The 15,264-nt window shown below is 32.0% G+C and overlaps 1 protein-coding gene across 5 annotated transcripts; it reads left to right on the top strand.

Annotated features, from left to right (window-relative positions):
* Positions 1-489: 489 nt before the first annotated feature.
* On the top strand, positions 490-15,045 carry LOC128186293 (toll-like receptor 4). 5 transcript variants are annotated; one of them, XM_052856087.1, is made up of 6 exons: positions 490-601; positions 787-836; positions 3,659-3,725; positions 8,678-8,787; positions 11,344-11,410; positions 12,141-15,045. In XM_052856087.1, the coding sequence occupies exons 5-6, from the start codon at positions 11,371-11,373 to the stop codon at positions 14,591-14,593; spliced, it is 2,493 nt and encodes an 830-aa protein (XP_052712047.1). In that variant the 5' UTR covers positions 490-601; positions 787-836; positions 3,659-3,725; positions 8,678-8,787; positions 11,344-11,370; the 3' UTR covers positions 14,594-15,045. The 5 variants fall into 5 exon arrangements, with proteins under 5 accessions (XP_052712047.1, XP_052712049.1, XP_052712050.1 ...); XM_052856086.1 differs by lacking the exons at positions 490-601; positions 787-836 and adding an exon at positions 2,631-3,457; XM_052856089.1 differs by lacking the exons at positions 3,659-3,725; positions 8,678-8,787.
* Positions 15,046-15,264: the final 219 nt, after the last annotated feature.

Raw genomic sequence — 15,264 nt, 5'->3', positions numbered from 1 at the left:
CGTGGAGACATTCACACATGTTGAATAAAGCCCTGGCCTCATCTGGGATTTACCACCCGGTAAAAATGTTCGTTCTATAGGTTCACACGCAACCTGTATTCTATAATTCTATTTTTATACTTATCGACGAAATGTGGAAGTTTCCATTACGTAGTTTCATAATATCATACTTCATGTTATATGATATTTTTCTATTTGGGTATATAGCTTCAATATTATTTTATGATAAGAGGAAAGCTAAATATACAGTCTTACTTCAAAAATAGCATGATTTTGCTCCCTGAGCTTGTAGGCATTAACAGGTTTAAATGTAAATAAATAAGGAATACATGAACTTTTTCATAGGAAATAACCTTAAATTGAGGAACGTATCGTGTTTCTTTAACACGCAAGTAAAACATAAAGTTTCTGAGTTGATGACTTTGAATAAACTCAAATTCTGATCGGTGAAAAATAATTAGAGCGTAAACTAAAGAAAAACACGTATACATTTCTTTGACAGTTTAAAGTTTGAATCTTGACTCTACTTGAATGTGCACCTTTCACCTCCAGGATTTTCAACAAAAGATGTATTGTTTTTGAAAAGTGCCTTCAATGTTTTGTAAGTACAACATACTCCGGATATATTGAAACTCAAGGGACCATGCAAATTATTTCAATGTTTCCGTAATTTAATATAAACGAAATTGATTGACGTGAAGCCGCCATTTTTGAAAGTTCAATCCCGATATAAACATAGAAAAGCAAACCCGAACAAATTATTAGGTCAGTGTTTATCTATTACAGTGAACAGGTTACATGGAATAATAGTCCTTGAAAGTTTGATTAAAATATCAGTAAGTTTTGTTAGTTTCATTTTGTTACAATATTTAACCTCATCATAAATTAATATCTAATCACATTCTTTTACGTTATGGAGAAAAATCAGTGGACTCAAACGTTTTAATTTCTACGGAATGCTGTTTGTATATCATCGTAAGTGTTCTTGGGTTAATCTCAAAATCCCTAGTTTTTTCGAATTTAGTCTTTGTCATTTTACCAATAGCCGTAACTAGTTCGTGTTTAGTGTCCAGAGATAAGGTTTTTCTTTTCTGTTGGGTTTCCATATAACGTCTAGCCTCAATACATCCGTATACGTAAAAACAAAGAATTTGACAGTGAATAAATTTTATTTTTTAAAAGAAGTATAAAAACACACAAGATGAGAACTTATCAAAACACCTTTATATATCAACCGGTCAGTCTGGCAAAATTACTGTCACCGATCGTGACGAAGCTGCCAGGGAGTACTTCAGTAAAGCTGTTATAAACACAACTCATTAACACCTCGACGGAGCGATCATTGGCTTCAATATAAGCGATATTTCAAATTAGCCGATTTCAATATATCCGTTGAATTAATGCAAAGAAAATGAGAGGCTAAAACTGGGCATTTATTTCTATTTCAAAATAAGCGGAATTTCAAAACAATCGATTTTAAAATAAGTAAGCTGTAATTTGTAAGTAGATAGTTATGTTTGGACGTCTTTTCTCCTTTTTTATTTCTTTTTTTTAAAAATCTCATTGTGAAGTTAACCCGGTTTGATCTATGAAAAAATAACGTTAGGAATCATATAGAAATACACACAATCATCAATTTCACATATTGTCACGTATCATGTTATTTTAAAAGTTCTGTTATTAACATTTTAATTTCTGTATCGCTTTTTTATGCCATTAACCTTGTAGTTTTTATTATTCAACACAATGAAGGAACAAAGTAAGTAAATATAATCAATAAATGTTTAATCTCTGCAGTAAATAGTCATTATACAGCGTTTGTTAAAAATTCGCCTCTTGCTTGGTAAAAAAGCTAAGTTTCACATTCATGTAAAAGATGTCATTGCCACTCACAATTACTTAAAAATTACAAGGTCTTTCCAATTATCTTTTATTTCTATATAAAAAATTTAAAAGGAAATACAGAAGGCCGGGTAATAAAGGCGGCAATTTAAATCATTTTGGGCTAATGTCATCGAAAATAATTATGTATGATTTAAACCCGATGTTTATCTAGGCTACATTTTTGCCTTATGTCTTTTCCTCGGTGAAACATTTCACTCCAGGTAGTTCATCTCAATTTTGAAAGGTTTATGTGAGGGGTATAGAATACATAAAAGGAACAAACATTTAAAAATAAACTTACATTTAACCTTCAATTCTAAAAGTGAGGGTCGTGGGTAGGGTTGAGAGGCTTTTGTATATTTTCATTAAGTTTGCATACATGTATTAATTTTGGTTTTTATAAGTCGGTCTAGAATGCTTGGAAGGGAGAGCACTTTTTTTGGAAAGTGGGATAAACGAACATGAAATGAAACTCTTAATTTGCTACATTATCTGGGAGTACCAACCCGATACAACATTCCAATTTTATTTTCGTTATTATGGCATAACATGACAAAGTAGTCATTTGAGATTGAGATTTAAAACGTGTACGGATATGCGATCGTGTGCCATAAATACACGTCCACGTTTTTGTAATTTATCAGTTGAGATTTTATTAGTTGTAGGTTATAAACGTGCACGTAAATTTCGACGCAATTTTGTGACATGAATTTACTCAATTAATTCCGAATAAATTGTGAATTTTGTATCAATTTGCATGCAAATGAATTATGAAAATCTCTATAATGTATCACGAGAATATATTCACTTGTACATTATTTTTGTTGTAAAAGCTACAAGTTTTTACTTTTGTAGACGACACTCTACAAGTTTAGACAACGTGTAGAAACCTTGTCATCACAAAACCTGATGACGTAATACGCAAAGAATTTAAATGATTCCTCTAGTACACGTACCCGCACAAGTTTGAAATATCAACCTTTCTATTAAGTTTTCTTTACACATTGTGTCCGTCGTCATATCGTCTGTCTTTTCTTTGGTCCATCCATCCATACAATTTTCCTCTCGTCGAATTCTTACTTAACTTTACTAGTCATTGCTTGATTGAATCTTTCTTGAACACAGCTACAAACTGTGCTGAATTTTATAATATGATTTGGGTTTAAATGAAAAAGAGATTTATTAAATGAAATTTTTATCATGACCAACATGAAATATTTTAATATGATTTATAAGTTTACTAAAAAAAATTACTCACTTTTTTGCCCACTCCAAACAAATTCCCGCTTTTTGGGCAAATTGTGAAGTTTGTGTGGCGCACTGCAAGAACAATCTTGATGTAGCGCATTAGGAATTTTACAAAGAGATGTTTTTCACAAATGTATTTTTTTCGACTGCTTGTACAACCAACAACGACACACCTTTTGCCTCCTCCACCCTTATATACAGCTTTCATGGATATGGGTTCAGCAGTCATGGTTGTAATGACGTACAGATCACATGATCAAATATGGATGCGAGAAGAATTATGCCGTCAGATTAGAACAAAAGTCGTCTATACCATAGTTACAATGTTAATTAGTTTTTTTTATAACAATTCAAACATGCAAATATATCATATCTAATTAAACACCACAAATGACTGTTAATGAATCGTATTCGTATTTCTATTTTTGTCAGGTATAAGATTTTAACTTTTCTCATAAAACTCGTCAGGGACCCTGACGAGTGTGAGGAGAAAGGGGTGAATTTAATCAAACTGTAAATTTTATAGCTTTGTCGGTGATAAAACATCAAAACTATGAGAAACGGACAGTGTTGCGGTTTCATGCTTTTAGTGTGTAAGTATGTCAATTTTATACAGTTTCATCAGTATTCGCGTACATTTTTTTTTACACATTACACACACACACACACACACACATCCAAAAAAGTGAATTTCCCTGTGCTTTATATATATATATATATATATATATATATATATATATATATATATATATATATATATATATATATATATATATATATATATATTTATATATATATATATATATATATATATATATATATATATATATATATATATATATATATGTAGATAAATAAAGCCTTGGTACAGCAAAAAATACTTAAATAAATAAAACAGAATGCGACAGTCCAAATTAAATAAATTGTTTACTGTTAGCGCTTTCAGCCATGTCGGCTCTTCAGACAGTTATACAAAATTAAAAACGTTGTTTGTAACGTTGTCAATGACGTCGTGTTTTTAAAGTTCATTATGACGTCACAATGTACATCAAGGTAGCGATGGCGTCAACTTTATCAACGCCGTTAAGCAATGCATAGACATATAATACAATACATATAGAAATTATATATATGATAAATCTATTTTCGATTAAGTTTCGGGTTAAATATTTTAATAAAATAGTCCTCTTTTGTGGTTCGGGCGATTTCATTTGAATTCCACATTTTGTAAAACGGAAATATTTTAAATGTTCCTTTTCCGCACTTCGCAAAATGTTCCGAACATGGAGTGTTTCTCACTGTTTCGTCCTTTATTTGTTGTTTGTGGACTCTCACTCGGGCGTTGAGCTGGTTAGTCTGGCCAATATAATTTTCTCCACATGTTGGACAAGTCGCACAATATATCAAATTAGACGATTTGCAGTTCATTGGGGCATTAGGTTTTAAAATTTGGCCGCTTTTTAATATTATTCCTTCTCCCTCCTGTATAAGGTCACATGTTCCACATCGGGGGTCGCCGCACTTTTTGATGGAAATAGTATTGCTGGACGAGAACTTTGCTTTGGAGAGAATTTTCCTCAGATTCGGCGCTTGTCGTCTGCTGTTTATGATAGATGATTGGTTTAACAGTTTTTTCATATTTTCTGATTGTTCTAATATTGGAAAAAAACGTTTTGCTGATTTAAAAATATTATGGTTACACGGATTATGTGTAGTTACAAACGGAATTTTCTCATCTTGTTTCTCCTCCTTAAGGCGGGTCCTTCTAAGTTGTGCTAAAGGAATATCCATAGCCCGGTTAATTCCGTCATTAATAAGTTCCACGGGGTAATTCTGTCGTCTAAGGTGTTGTTTTAACTCTTGAAGCCTTTGTAGGCGAAGAGAAGGGTGAGTCACAATAGTACATACACGCCGTGCCATGTTGTATGGAATATTCCTTTTTGTGTGAGACGGATGACATGAATGAAAATCCAAGTATTGATGGGAATCTGTTTCTTTGCTAAATAAATCGGTAATGATATTCTCGCCGTCTTTGATAATAAGAATATCTAAGAATGGGAGTTTCTCACGATGGACGTCTATAGTGAATTTTATCGAGGCCTGCAGTTCATTTAAGATAGAATGAAATTTTATAAGATCCTCTTCCGTTTTGGTCCAAAAGATGAAACAGTCATCAAGGTATCTTTTCCAGTTCTCTTTAATGTAGAGCGTAAAATCGGCATCAAAGATATCCGGCAATATACTATAAAGTTTTTCTTCAAGGTACCCCATTACAAGTGAGGCATACGTAGGGGCAACTTTTGTGCCCATGGCAGTACCTTTTATCTGTAGGTAATTTTCATCATCAAAGAGGAAAGTGTTATTTTCTAGTATAAGTTTTAGTCCGGCTAAGATGAACTCTTTTGAAAATCTACTATCTATTTGATCTGGATGCTTGTCCAACCAATATTGAATTGCCTCTAATCCTAAATTATGAGGAATATTAGTATATAGGCTGCTTACATCAAATGTAACAAGGATCGTGTCTCCTGGTACTGTTTGTGGGATGTAGTTCAGAAAATCCATATCATCACGAACGTAACTTGTCACTTTGGTGCATAGCGGTTTCAAAATGATATCCAGCATATTGCTTAACCGTTGTGTGCTAGATGCGGGTCCTGCTATGATAGGCCTCAGTTTTAGATCATTTGGTCTAGGAAGTTTGATATGCCTCACTTGTAATGGGGTACCTTGAAGAAAAACTTTATAGTATATTGCCGGATATCTTTGATGCCGATTTTACGCTATACATTAAAGAGAACTGGAAAAGATACCTTGATGACTGTTTCATCTTTTGGACCAAAACGGAAGAGGATCTTATAAAATTTCATTCTATCTTAAATGAACTGCAGGCCTCGATAAAATTCACTATAGACGTCCATCGTGAGAAACTCCCATTCTTAGATATTCTTATTATCAAAGACGGCGAGAATATCATTACCGATTTATTTAGCAAAGAAACAGATTCCCATCAATACTTGGATTTTCATTCATGTCATCCGTCTCACACAAAAAGGAATATTCCATACAACATGGCACGGCGTGTATGTACTATTGTGACTCACCCTTCTCTTCGCCTACAAAGGCTTCAAGAGTTAAAACAACACCTTAGACGACAGAATTACCCCGTGGAACTTATTAATGACGGAATTAACCGGGCTATGGATATTCCTTTAGCACAACTTAGAAAGACCCGCCTTAAGGAGGAGAAACAAGATGAGAAAATTCCGTTTGTAACTACACATAATCCGTGTAACCATAATATTTTTAAATCAGCAAAACGTTTTTTTCCAATATTAGAACAATCAGAAAATATGAAAAAACTGTTAAACCAATCATCTATCATAAACAGCAGACGACAAGCGCCGAATCTGAGGAAAATTCTCTCCAAAGCAAAGTTCTCGTCCAGCAATACTATTTCCATCAAAAAGTGCGGCGACCCCCGATGTGGAACATGTGACCTTATACAGGAGGGAGAAGGAATAATATTAAAAAGCGGCCAAATTTTAAAACCTAATGCCCCAATGAACTGCAAATCGTCTAATTTGATATATTGTGCGACTTGTCCAACATGTGGAGAAAATTATATTGGCCAGACTAACCAGCTCAACGCCCGAGTGAGAGTCCACAAACAACAAATAAAGGACGAAACAGTGAGAAACACTCCATGTTCGGAACATTTTGCGAAGTGCGGAAAAGGAACATTTAAAATATTTCCGTTTTACAAAATGTGGAATTCAAATGAAATCGCCCGAACCACAAAAGAGGACTATTTTATTAAAATATTTAACCCGAAACTTAATCGAAAATAGATTTATCATATATATAATTTCTATATGTATTGTATTATATGTCTATGCATTGCTTAACGGCGTTGATAAAGTTGACGCCATCGCTACCTTGATGTACATTGTGACGTCATAATGAACTTTAAAAACACGACGTCATTGACAACGTTACAAACAACGTTTTTAATTTTGTATAACTGTCTGAAGAGCCGACATGGCTGAAAGCGCTAACAGTAAACAATTTATTTAATTTGGACTGTCGCATTCTGTTTTATTTATTTAAGTATATATATATATATATATATATATATATATATATATATATATATATATATATATATATATATATATAATCCAAAATGAGTGAAAGGTGATATCACACAGTATAAATAATCAAAAAAGAAAAAGAAAATGAACAGTTCCAAAGTTTCTATTCACTAGCGCTTCCTGGAGTTATATCCTTCTTCAGGTGAACGTACATAAGTTATTAATTTAAATGATTCCCCTAGTACACGTACCCCGCACAAGGTTGAAATATCAACCTTTCTATTAATTTTTCTTTACACACATTGTCCGTCGTCATATCGTCTATCTTTTCTTTGGTCCATCCATCCATACAATTTTCTTTTCCTTTTTCTTAACTACTCGTCGAATTCTTACTTAACTTTACCAAAAAGCATTCTTGGATGGAGGGTTGATAAGACTTATGTACGTTCACCTGAAGAAGGATGTAAATCCAGAAAGCGCTAGTGAATAGAAACTTTGGAACTGTTCATTTTCTTTTTCTTTTTTGATTATATATATATATATATATATATATATATATATATATATATATATATATATATATATATATATATAAAGCACAGGGAAATTCACTTTTTTGAAGCTCGATCTCCGCCCCGACCGAGGTTTGAATTCACGACCTCTGGATCCCATTCTCTTAGTAGTGAGCGGCCACCGCGCTAACCGCTAGGTCAACAACTGTATAATGTTTGTTATAAAAAATGGCATTGTTTTTCAAATTTTGAAGTGCAGAGGTCAATTATTGCGTGTACTTTCCTAATCAAGAGAAATAATTATATTTATTACAAAAACAATACAATCAGATAGTATTTTTATACAGTTGTCGACTGGGGTCGGGGGCAACTGTCGTTCACTTCTGCAGATGGACCTCAAGCCGTAGAGTCACCCACATATGTCAAATTAAGCCCTGGCCTCATCTTAGATTTACTACCCGGTAAAAATGTTTGTTCTTTAAGTTCACACGCAACCTATATTCTATAATTCTATTTTTATACTTATTGTATTAATGTGGAAATTTCCATTTCGTAGTTTCATAATTATACTTCATGTAATATGATATTTTTCTATTTGGATAAAGTTTCAATATATACTATGACCTTATTTATAAGTATGCCATTGTATTTTGCATTTTATTATAAGGGAAAAGCTAGAGTATTCTTAATTCAAAAATAGCATGATTTTGCTCCCTGACCTTTTGGGCATAATTAACAGGTTTAAGTGTAAATAAATAAGGAATACTGTTTCATGGGAAATAACCTGAAATTGAGGAACGTCTCGTGTGTCTTTAACATGAAAATAAAACATAAAGTTCCGGAGTTGATGACTTTGTATAAACCCAAATTCTGATCGGTGAAAAATAATTGGAGCGTTAACTAAAGAAAAACACGTAATATTATACCTTTATTTGACAGTTTCCAGTTTGAATCTTGACTCTACTTGAATGTGCACCTTTTGCCTCCAGGATTTTTCCCAAAAGATGTTTTGTTTTTGAAAAGTGCCTTCAATGTTTTGTAATTAATTTGTAAGTAGATATTTATATTTGCATGTCTTTTTTCTTTTTTAATTTCTTTTTTTTTTTAAATTGCCATTGTGCACTTAACCCGGTTTGATCTATGAAAATATAACGTTAAGAGCCATATAGAAATACACACAATCATCAGTTTCAGATATTGTCACGTATCATGTTATTTTAAAAGTTCTGTTATTAAAATTTTAATTTTTGTATCGCTTTTTTATGCCATTAACCCTGTAGTTTCTATTATTCAACACAATGAAGGAACAAAGTTAGTAAATATAATCAATGACTGCAGGAAATAATCATTATAAAGCGTTTGTTAAAAAAATTTGCCTCTTGCTTGGTAAAAAAGCAAAGTTTCACATGCATATAAAGGATGTCATTGCCACTCACAATTACTTAAAAATTACAAGGTCTTCTCAGTTATCTATTACTTCTAAATAAAAAATTTAAAAGGAAATGATTTCCTATTAAAAATGTAGCACAATCACTGAAGTGATTTTCGACCTACCTCTTTCATTGTTTTCTGATTACCTGATAAAACCGTACTGAAGGCCAGGTACATGTAATAAAGGCGCCGATTTAAATCATTTTGGGCTATTGTCAACCAAAAGAATTATATATAATTTAAACCCAACGTTAATCTAAGCTACATTTTTGCCCAATGTCTTCATTTCACTCCAGGTAATTCATCTAAATTTCGAAAGGTGCATGTGAGGGGTTACGGTGTGGAGTAAGGGGATGTAGAATATTTAAAAGGGACAAACATTTAAATATATATTTACATTAAACATTTAATTCCAAAAGTGAGGGTCGTTGGTGGGGTTGAGAGGCTTTTGTATATTTTCATTAAGTTTGCATACATGTATTAATTTTGGTTTTTATACGTTGGTCTTAAATGCTTGGAAGGGAGCGCACTTTTTTTGGAAAGTGAGGTAAATGAATATGAAATGAAAACTCTCACTTTGCTAAATTTTCTGTGAGTACCAACCCCGATACAACATTCCAATTTTATTTTCGTTATTATGGCATAACATGACAAAGTAGTCATTTGAGATTGAGATTTAAGACATGTACGGATATGCGTTCGTGTGCCATAAATACACGTCCACGTTTTTGTAATTTATCAATTGAGATTTTATTAGTTGTAGGTTATTAACGTGCACGTAAATTTCGACGTATTTTTAATGACATGAATTTACTCAATTAATTCCAAATAAATTAAGAATTTGTATCAATTTGCATGCAAATGAATTTTGAAAATCTTTATAATGTATCACGAGAATATATTCTCTTAAACATTATTTTTACTGTAAAAGCTACAAGTTTGTACTTTAGTAGACGACACTCTACACGTTTAGAGAATGTGTAAAAACCTTGTCATCACAAAAACTGATGACGTAATGCGCAAAGAATTTAAATGATTCCCCTAGTACACGTACCCCGCACAAGGTTGAAATATCAACCTTTCTATTAATTTTTCTTTACACACATTGTCCGTCGTCATATCGTCTGTCTTTTCTTTGGTCCATCCATCCATACAATTTTCTTTTCCTTTTTTTTAACTACTCGTCGAATTCTTACTTAACTTTACCAAAAAGCATTCTTGGATGGAGTGTTGATAAGACTGTTAACGAGCAACGTTTTTTTTTTCGCAAAGGGAAATTATTTTTAAAAGAGCGAAATTAGGTTCGTAATTTTTTTTTTAAAAATCTACAAATTCAGAACATACAATAGGAATACGAAATCATAAAACAATGCACTACCTCTCCTTTTAAATATTTTTAAAATCATTTCCAATACAATTTGGAAAACCCTGCTCCTCATAGTTTGGTGAGAGACATGAATAACCATCTTGTTATATTTTCTATGATATTGCTCGATTGAATCGTTGTTGAACACATCTACAAACTGTGCTGAATTTTAGAGTATGATTTGGGTTAAAAATGAAAAAGAGGTTTATTAAATGAAATTTACATCATGATCAACATGAAATATTTTAATATGATTTATAAGTTAACTTTAAAGAAATGAACTCACTTTTATGCCCACTCCAAACAAATTCCCTCTTTTGGGGCAAATTGTGAAGTTTGTGTGGCACGCTGCAAGAACAATCTTGATGTAGCGCATTAGGAATTTTACAAAGAGATGTTTTTCACAAATGTATTTTTTTCGACTGCTTGTTCAACCAACAACTGCACACCTATTGCCTCCTCCACCCTTATATACAGCTTTCATGGATATGGGTTCAGCAGTCATGGTTGTAATGACGTATAGATCACATGATCAAATATAGATGCGAGAAGAATTATGCCTTCAGATTAGAACAAAAGTCGTCTATACCATAGTTACAATGTTAATTAGTTTTTTTTATATAAGAATTCAAACATGCAAATATATCATAATTATCTAATTAAACACTGCAAATGACTGTTAATGAATCGTATTTGTATTTCTATTTTTGTCAGGTGTAAGATTTGAACTTTTCTTATAAAACTCCTCAGGGACCCTGACGAGTGTGAGGAGAAAGGGGTGAATTTAATCAAACTCTAAATTTTGTAGCTTTGTAGGTGATAAAACAACAAAACTATGAGAAACAGACAGCGCTGCGCTTTCATGCTTTTAGTGTGTAAGTATGTCGATTTTATACAGTTTCATCAGTATTCGTGTACATCTTTTTCCTTAACATATGTCAAATTCATTTGAAAAATACTACGGGGAAATGTCCTCTGTTTGTATTATAATGTCAGATATCATACTTTGAGGAACATTACATTGGGTTAATCAATTCTAAAGCAACATTCCTGAAAAAAATGTAAACAGGATATATATATATATATATATATATATATATATATATATATATATATATATATATATATATATATATATATATATATATATATATATATATATATATATATATATATATATAAATATATATATATATATATATATATATATATATATATATATATATATATATATATATATATATATATATACTGTACATACAAATTTTCATAACGCGCTAACGCGCGTTATTCAATTTATATGCACACATCGCTGCAGTTATGAGACTGTATACTTCAAAAAATCATGATTCAATGCTATAATACATTAAATACATTACATGTGAATTAAAGTATATTAGTTTACATGAGGGGCTCTTCAAGATTCTTTTTGTATAAAGTCTTGAAATACGTATATATTCTTTCCAAATTATCACCGTTAATACTTTGAATGTAAATCACGGTTGACTTTTCGATATGATATCTATCAATGCACTTTTTAGTCCTTATTATCCTACATAATAAAATACAAAATAATAGTTGTTATCAAAATACTTGTTTTTACAGGTAGTGTATTCTTAGAGATGACAGAAAACTGTCAAATATCAAAATATATTGATGATTGTGGAAACAGAGGATTACTGTGGAACTGCAGCGGCTTAAACATCTCCAGATTACCAACGTCGATACCCCTGGACTTACATAATCACACTGTCACACTGGATTTGTCTTTCAATCAGTTTTCTTCTCTGACAGGGGATACATTTAGACAAATAGCTGCCTACACTCACGTTACGTCAATCATACTTCACCACAACAAGCTTACCGATATTCAAAGTCTGACATTTCAAAATCTGTCAAGCTTATGCAGTTTGGATCTCTCTTTTGCACATCTTGATAAAACTGAAATTGATGCTAATGCATTTTCTTTTCTTCAAAAACTTCAGATTCTTCGAATTCATCAGAACAATTTTCAAAGTTTGGGATACCCTGATTTGCAGATATCCAAACTCCATTCACTGAAACATCTAAAAATTGACACATTTTTTGGATTTGCATTTACAAAACCATTCCAAAATCTTACAAGTTTATCGCAACTTGAGTTTAATAATGTCAACGATTTTAAATTAACTAACACTTCCTTTCAAGGCCTTATACTTTCTCCAATATATAGTATAAACATGGATTTTAGTGGTCACGTAGATTGTGACATTCCAGAAGACCTCTTTTGCTCATTTCCATATCTACATAAAGACATTCAGATAAATTTCGGCGGTAAATGCAGCGTGCTGGTTGTTCTTAGGTCCCTTAAATGTTTGCAGCATCGTAAAATACAAAAAGTCGATTTGTCTGGGAACAAGGAAAGTATTGAAGCTGATATAATCATCTTAGATGATAGATCATTTGAGTACCTTCTAAACATGTGTGTGAGTGTGCTGCTATTGGAAAATAACGATATTATTTCTATAAGAACAAACATATATAAATCAACACTATGGACTTGCTTAGATACTCTAAATCTCAGCCATAACGATATACAGAACGTTGAATCAAACACAATTTTGGCATTTTTAACCTGTCCCTTATTGCGAAATTTAAGTTGGTGCTGCAATGTCCAATCACCTCATGTTGAATCATACAACGTTACCAATCGCATAGACGATCATCTATTTATAAATATTTATCTACCAAAAAATCTTCAGATATTTGACTATTCCAATAATTACATCCATAACGTTGACTATAAGCCCTTTCGTATAAGATTTACAGGGAACCAGTTGCAAAAGTTATATCTTGCAAAAACTAACTTCCCTCTTATGTTTGAAAATATATTTAATTTTTCGTCCTTGGTTATTCTTGATTTATCTCAAAATGAATTCAGAAATATACATCCTGATATATTTCAAGGAGTAAAAAATATTCAGGAATTATATGCTATAGATGTCCACCTAGAGTTTACGGACAGTCTTATTTCTGAAAGTTTGTTTAGAAATTTACACTTCTTGTCAAAACTTGATATTTCTCAAAACCGCCTATCTGTTTTACCACCGTTGCTTTTAAGAGACCAAAAGAAATCTTTAAAAGAACTTCATCTGGATCATAATATGTTTTCTTCCGTTTCAAATTCCTTATTGCAGTTGGAAAATTTAGAAACTCTTTATGTTCGAAACAACTTGGTGTCAAAAATTTCTGAGAATGATCAAAGATTTTTTAAATCCCAGAAAAATATATCGATCTTTTTAGAAGGAAATCCGATCTCTTGCATTTGTTCCAACATCAAGTCTTTAAAATGGATGAAAGATCATCGAAATTCATTTTCAGATCTATCAAAAACGCTCTGTGTAGAGAGTAAAAGCGCTGTTAGTGAGTTATTTAACGACTATAAGTGGAGGTCATTTGAATTACAATGTCAGACAGTCGCTTGGCTGATATTTTCTGTAGGACTGCTCGTTTTAACAGTGTTAACACTCACAATAACAGCCGTAATCAGAAGATACCGCGTTCATTTGGAATATGTAATTCTAAGAATGAAACAAAGATGGAAAGGCGTTCAAATATACCGTCAAGAAGATGTCTTTTCGTATGATGTGTATGTCTCATACAGTGATGTTGATTACCCGTGGCTTATTCAGAATTTACATCCAAAATTTGAAAAAATGAACCTAAAGACATGGCTAAAAGATAAAGATTCCACACCAGGAAGCTGGGAATCAGAGGAGATAGTCAACTGCATTAATATGAGCAGGAAAGTGATGTTTATCGTGAGCGAGACTTTTCTAGACATTGGATGGTCCTCCTTTGCTGTTCAAATGGCCATAACCCATGCATTTCATAATCATCGTCAAGGGTCTATAGTGGTTATCATTAAAGATGAACTTCCTCTCGATAAACTTCCAAACGAAATCAAAAACATTTGGTGGTGTATCGAGCATTTCAGATGGCCGGAGGATGAAACAAATGACAAAATAATACTGTCAAAATTGTGTAATGTTCTTAAAATATCAAATATTATAGAATAGAAATTTTTACCAAAATAATGTTGTCTGAATATATTTTATCTATATATATTTTTTTAATTTTGTACTTTTGCTCCTACACGCGAGCATCGTTTCTCATTTTGATTCAAAACTTTTATCAAACCAAGATTTATGGATTTGCTACGAACTTTGCTTTTAAGCGTAAAATTCATGGCTTATCATTTGTTGTTGTTTAAATTAATTCCTCTTTTTTCTCACAGTATAATTTAATGATAGATATATTTACCACTTTGAATGTTGTACATATTACATGTACTTTAATTTGTTCTTCATTTAAGATGAAGATAAATGTTTATGTGACATACTATTTTTAAAATGAAAATAAAAGTTTATCTTTTCTTATATACGAAGTAGTAACTAATGGAAAAATCACTGTCCCAGAAATTTCCTAAATCAATCATTCCAGGGATGTGATTCGTTTTTATCATTTTATATCAAAAGGCTGAGGAAGAAGGATTGAGGTCGTTTACTCACTAATGCAGTCTAAATAAAAAAAAATATATATAACGTAATTTAAAAAATCATACTGTATACAGGGTTATTTTGCCATTTTACACTTTCAAAGGCTTCGCTTAGTCCTGATTTCGCCCAGATACAGTTATGTAAAAAAGATATGTTGAGACACTGCAATTCGCCCAGTCTTAAATTCGCAC

The sequence above is a fragment of the Crassostrea angulata genome, chromosome 5 (genome assembly GCF_025612915.1).
Source record: "Crassostrea angulata isolate pt1a10 chromosome 5, ASM2561291v2, whole genome shotgun sequence".
In the NCBI taxonomy this organism is placed as follows: Eukaryota; Metazoa; Mollusca; class Bivalvia; order Ostreida; family Ostreidae; genus Magallana; species Magallana angulata.
This window is presented reverse-complemented; position numbering and strand designations above follow the sequence as displayed.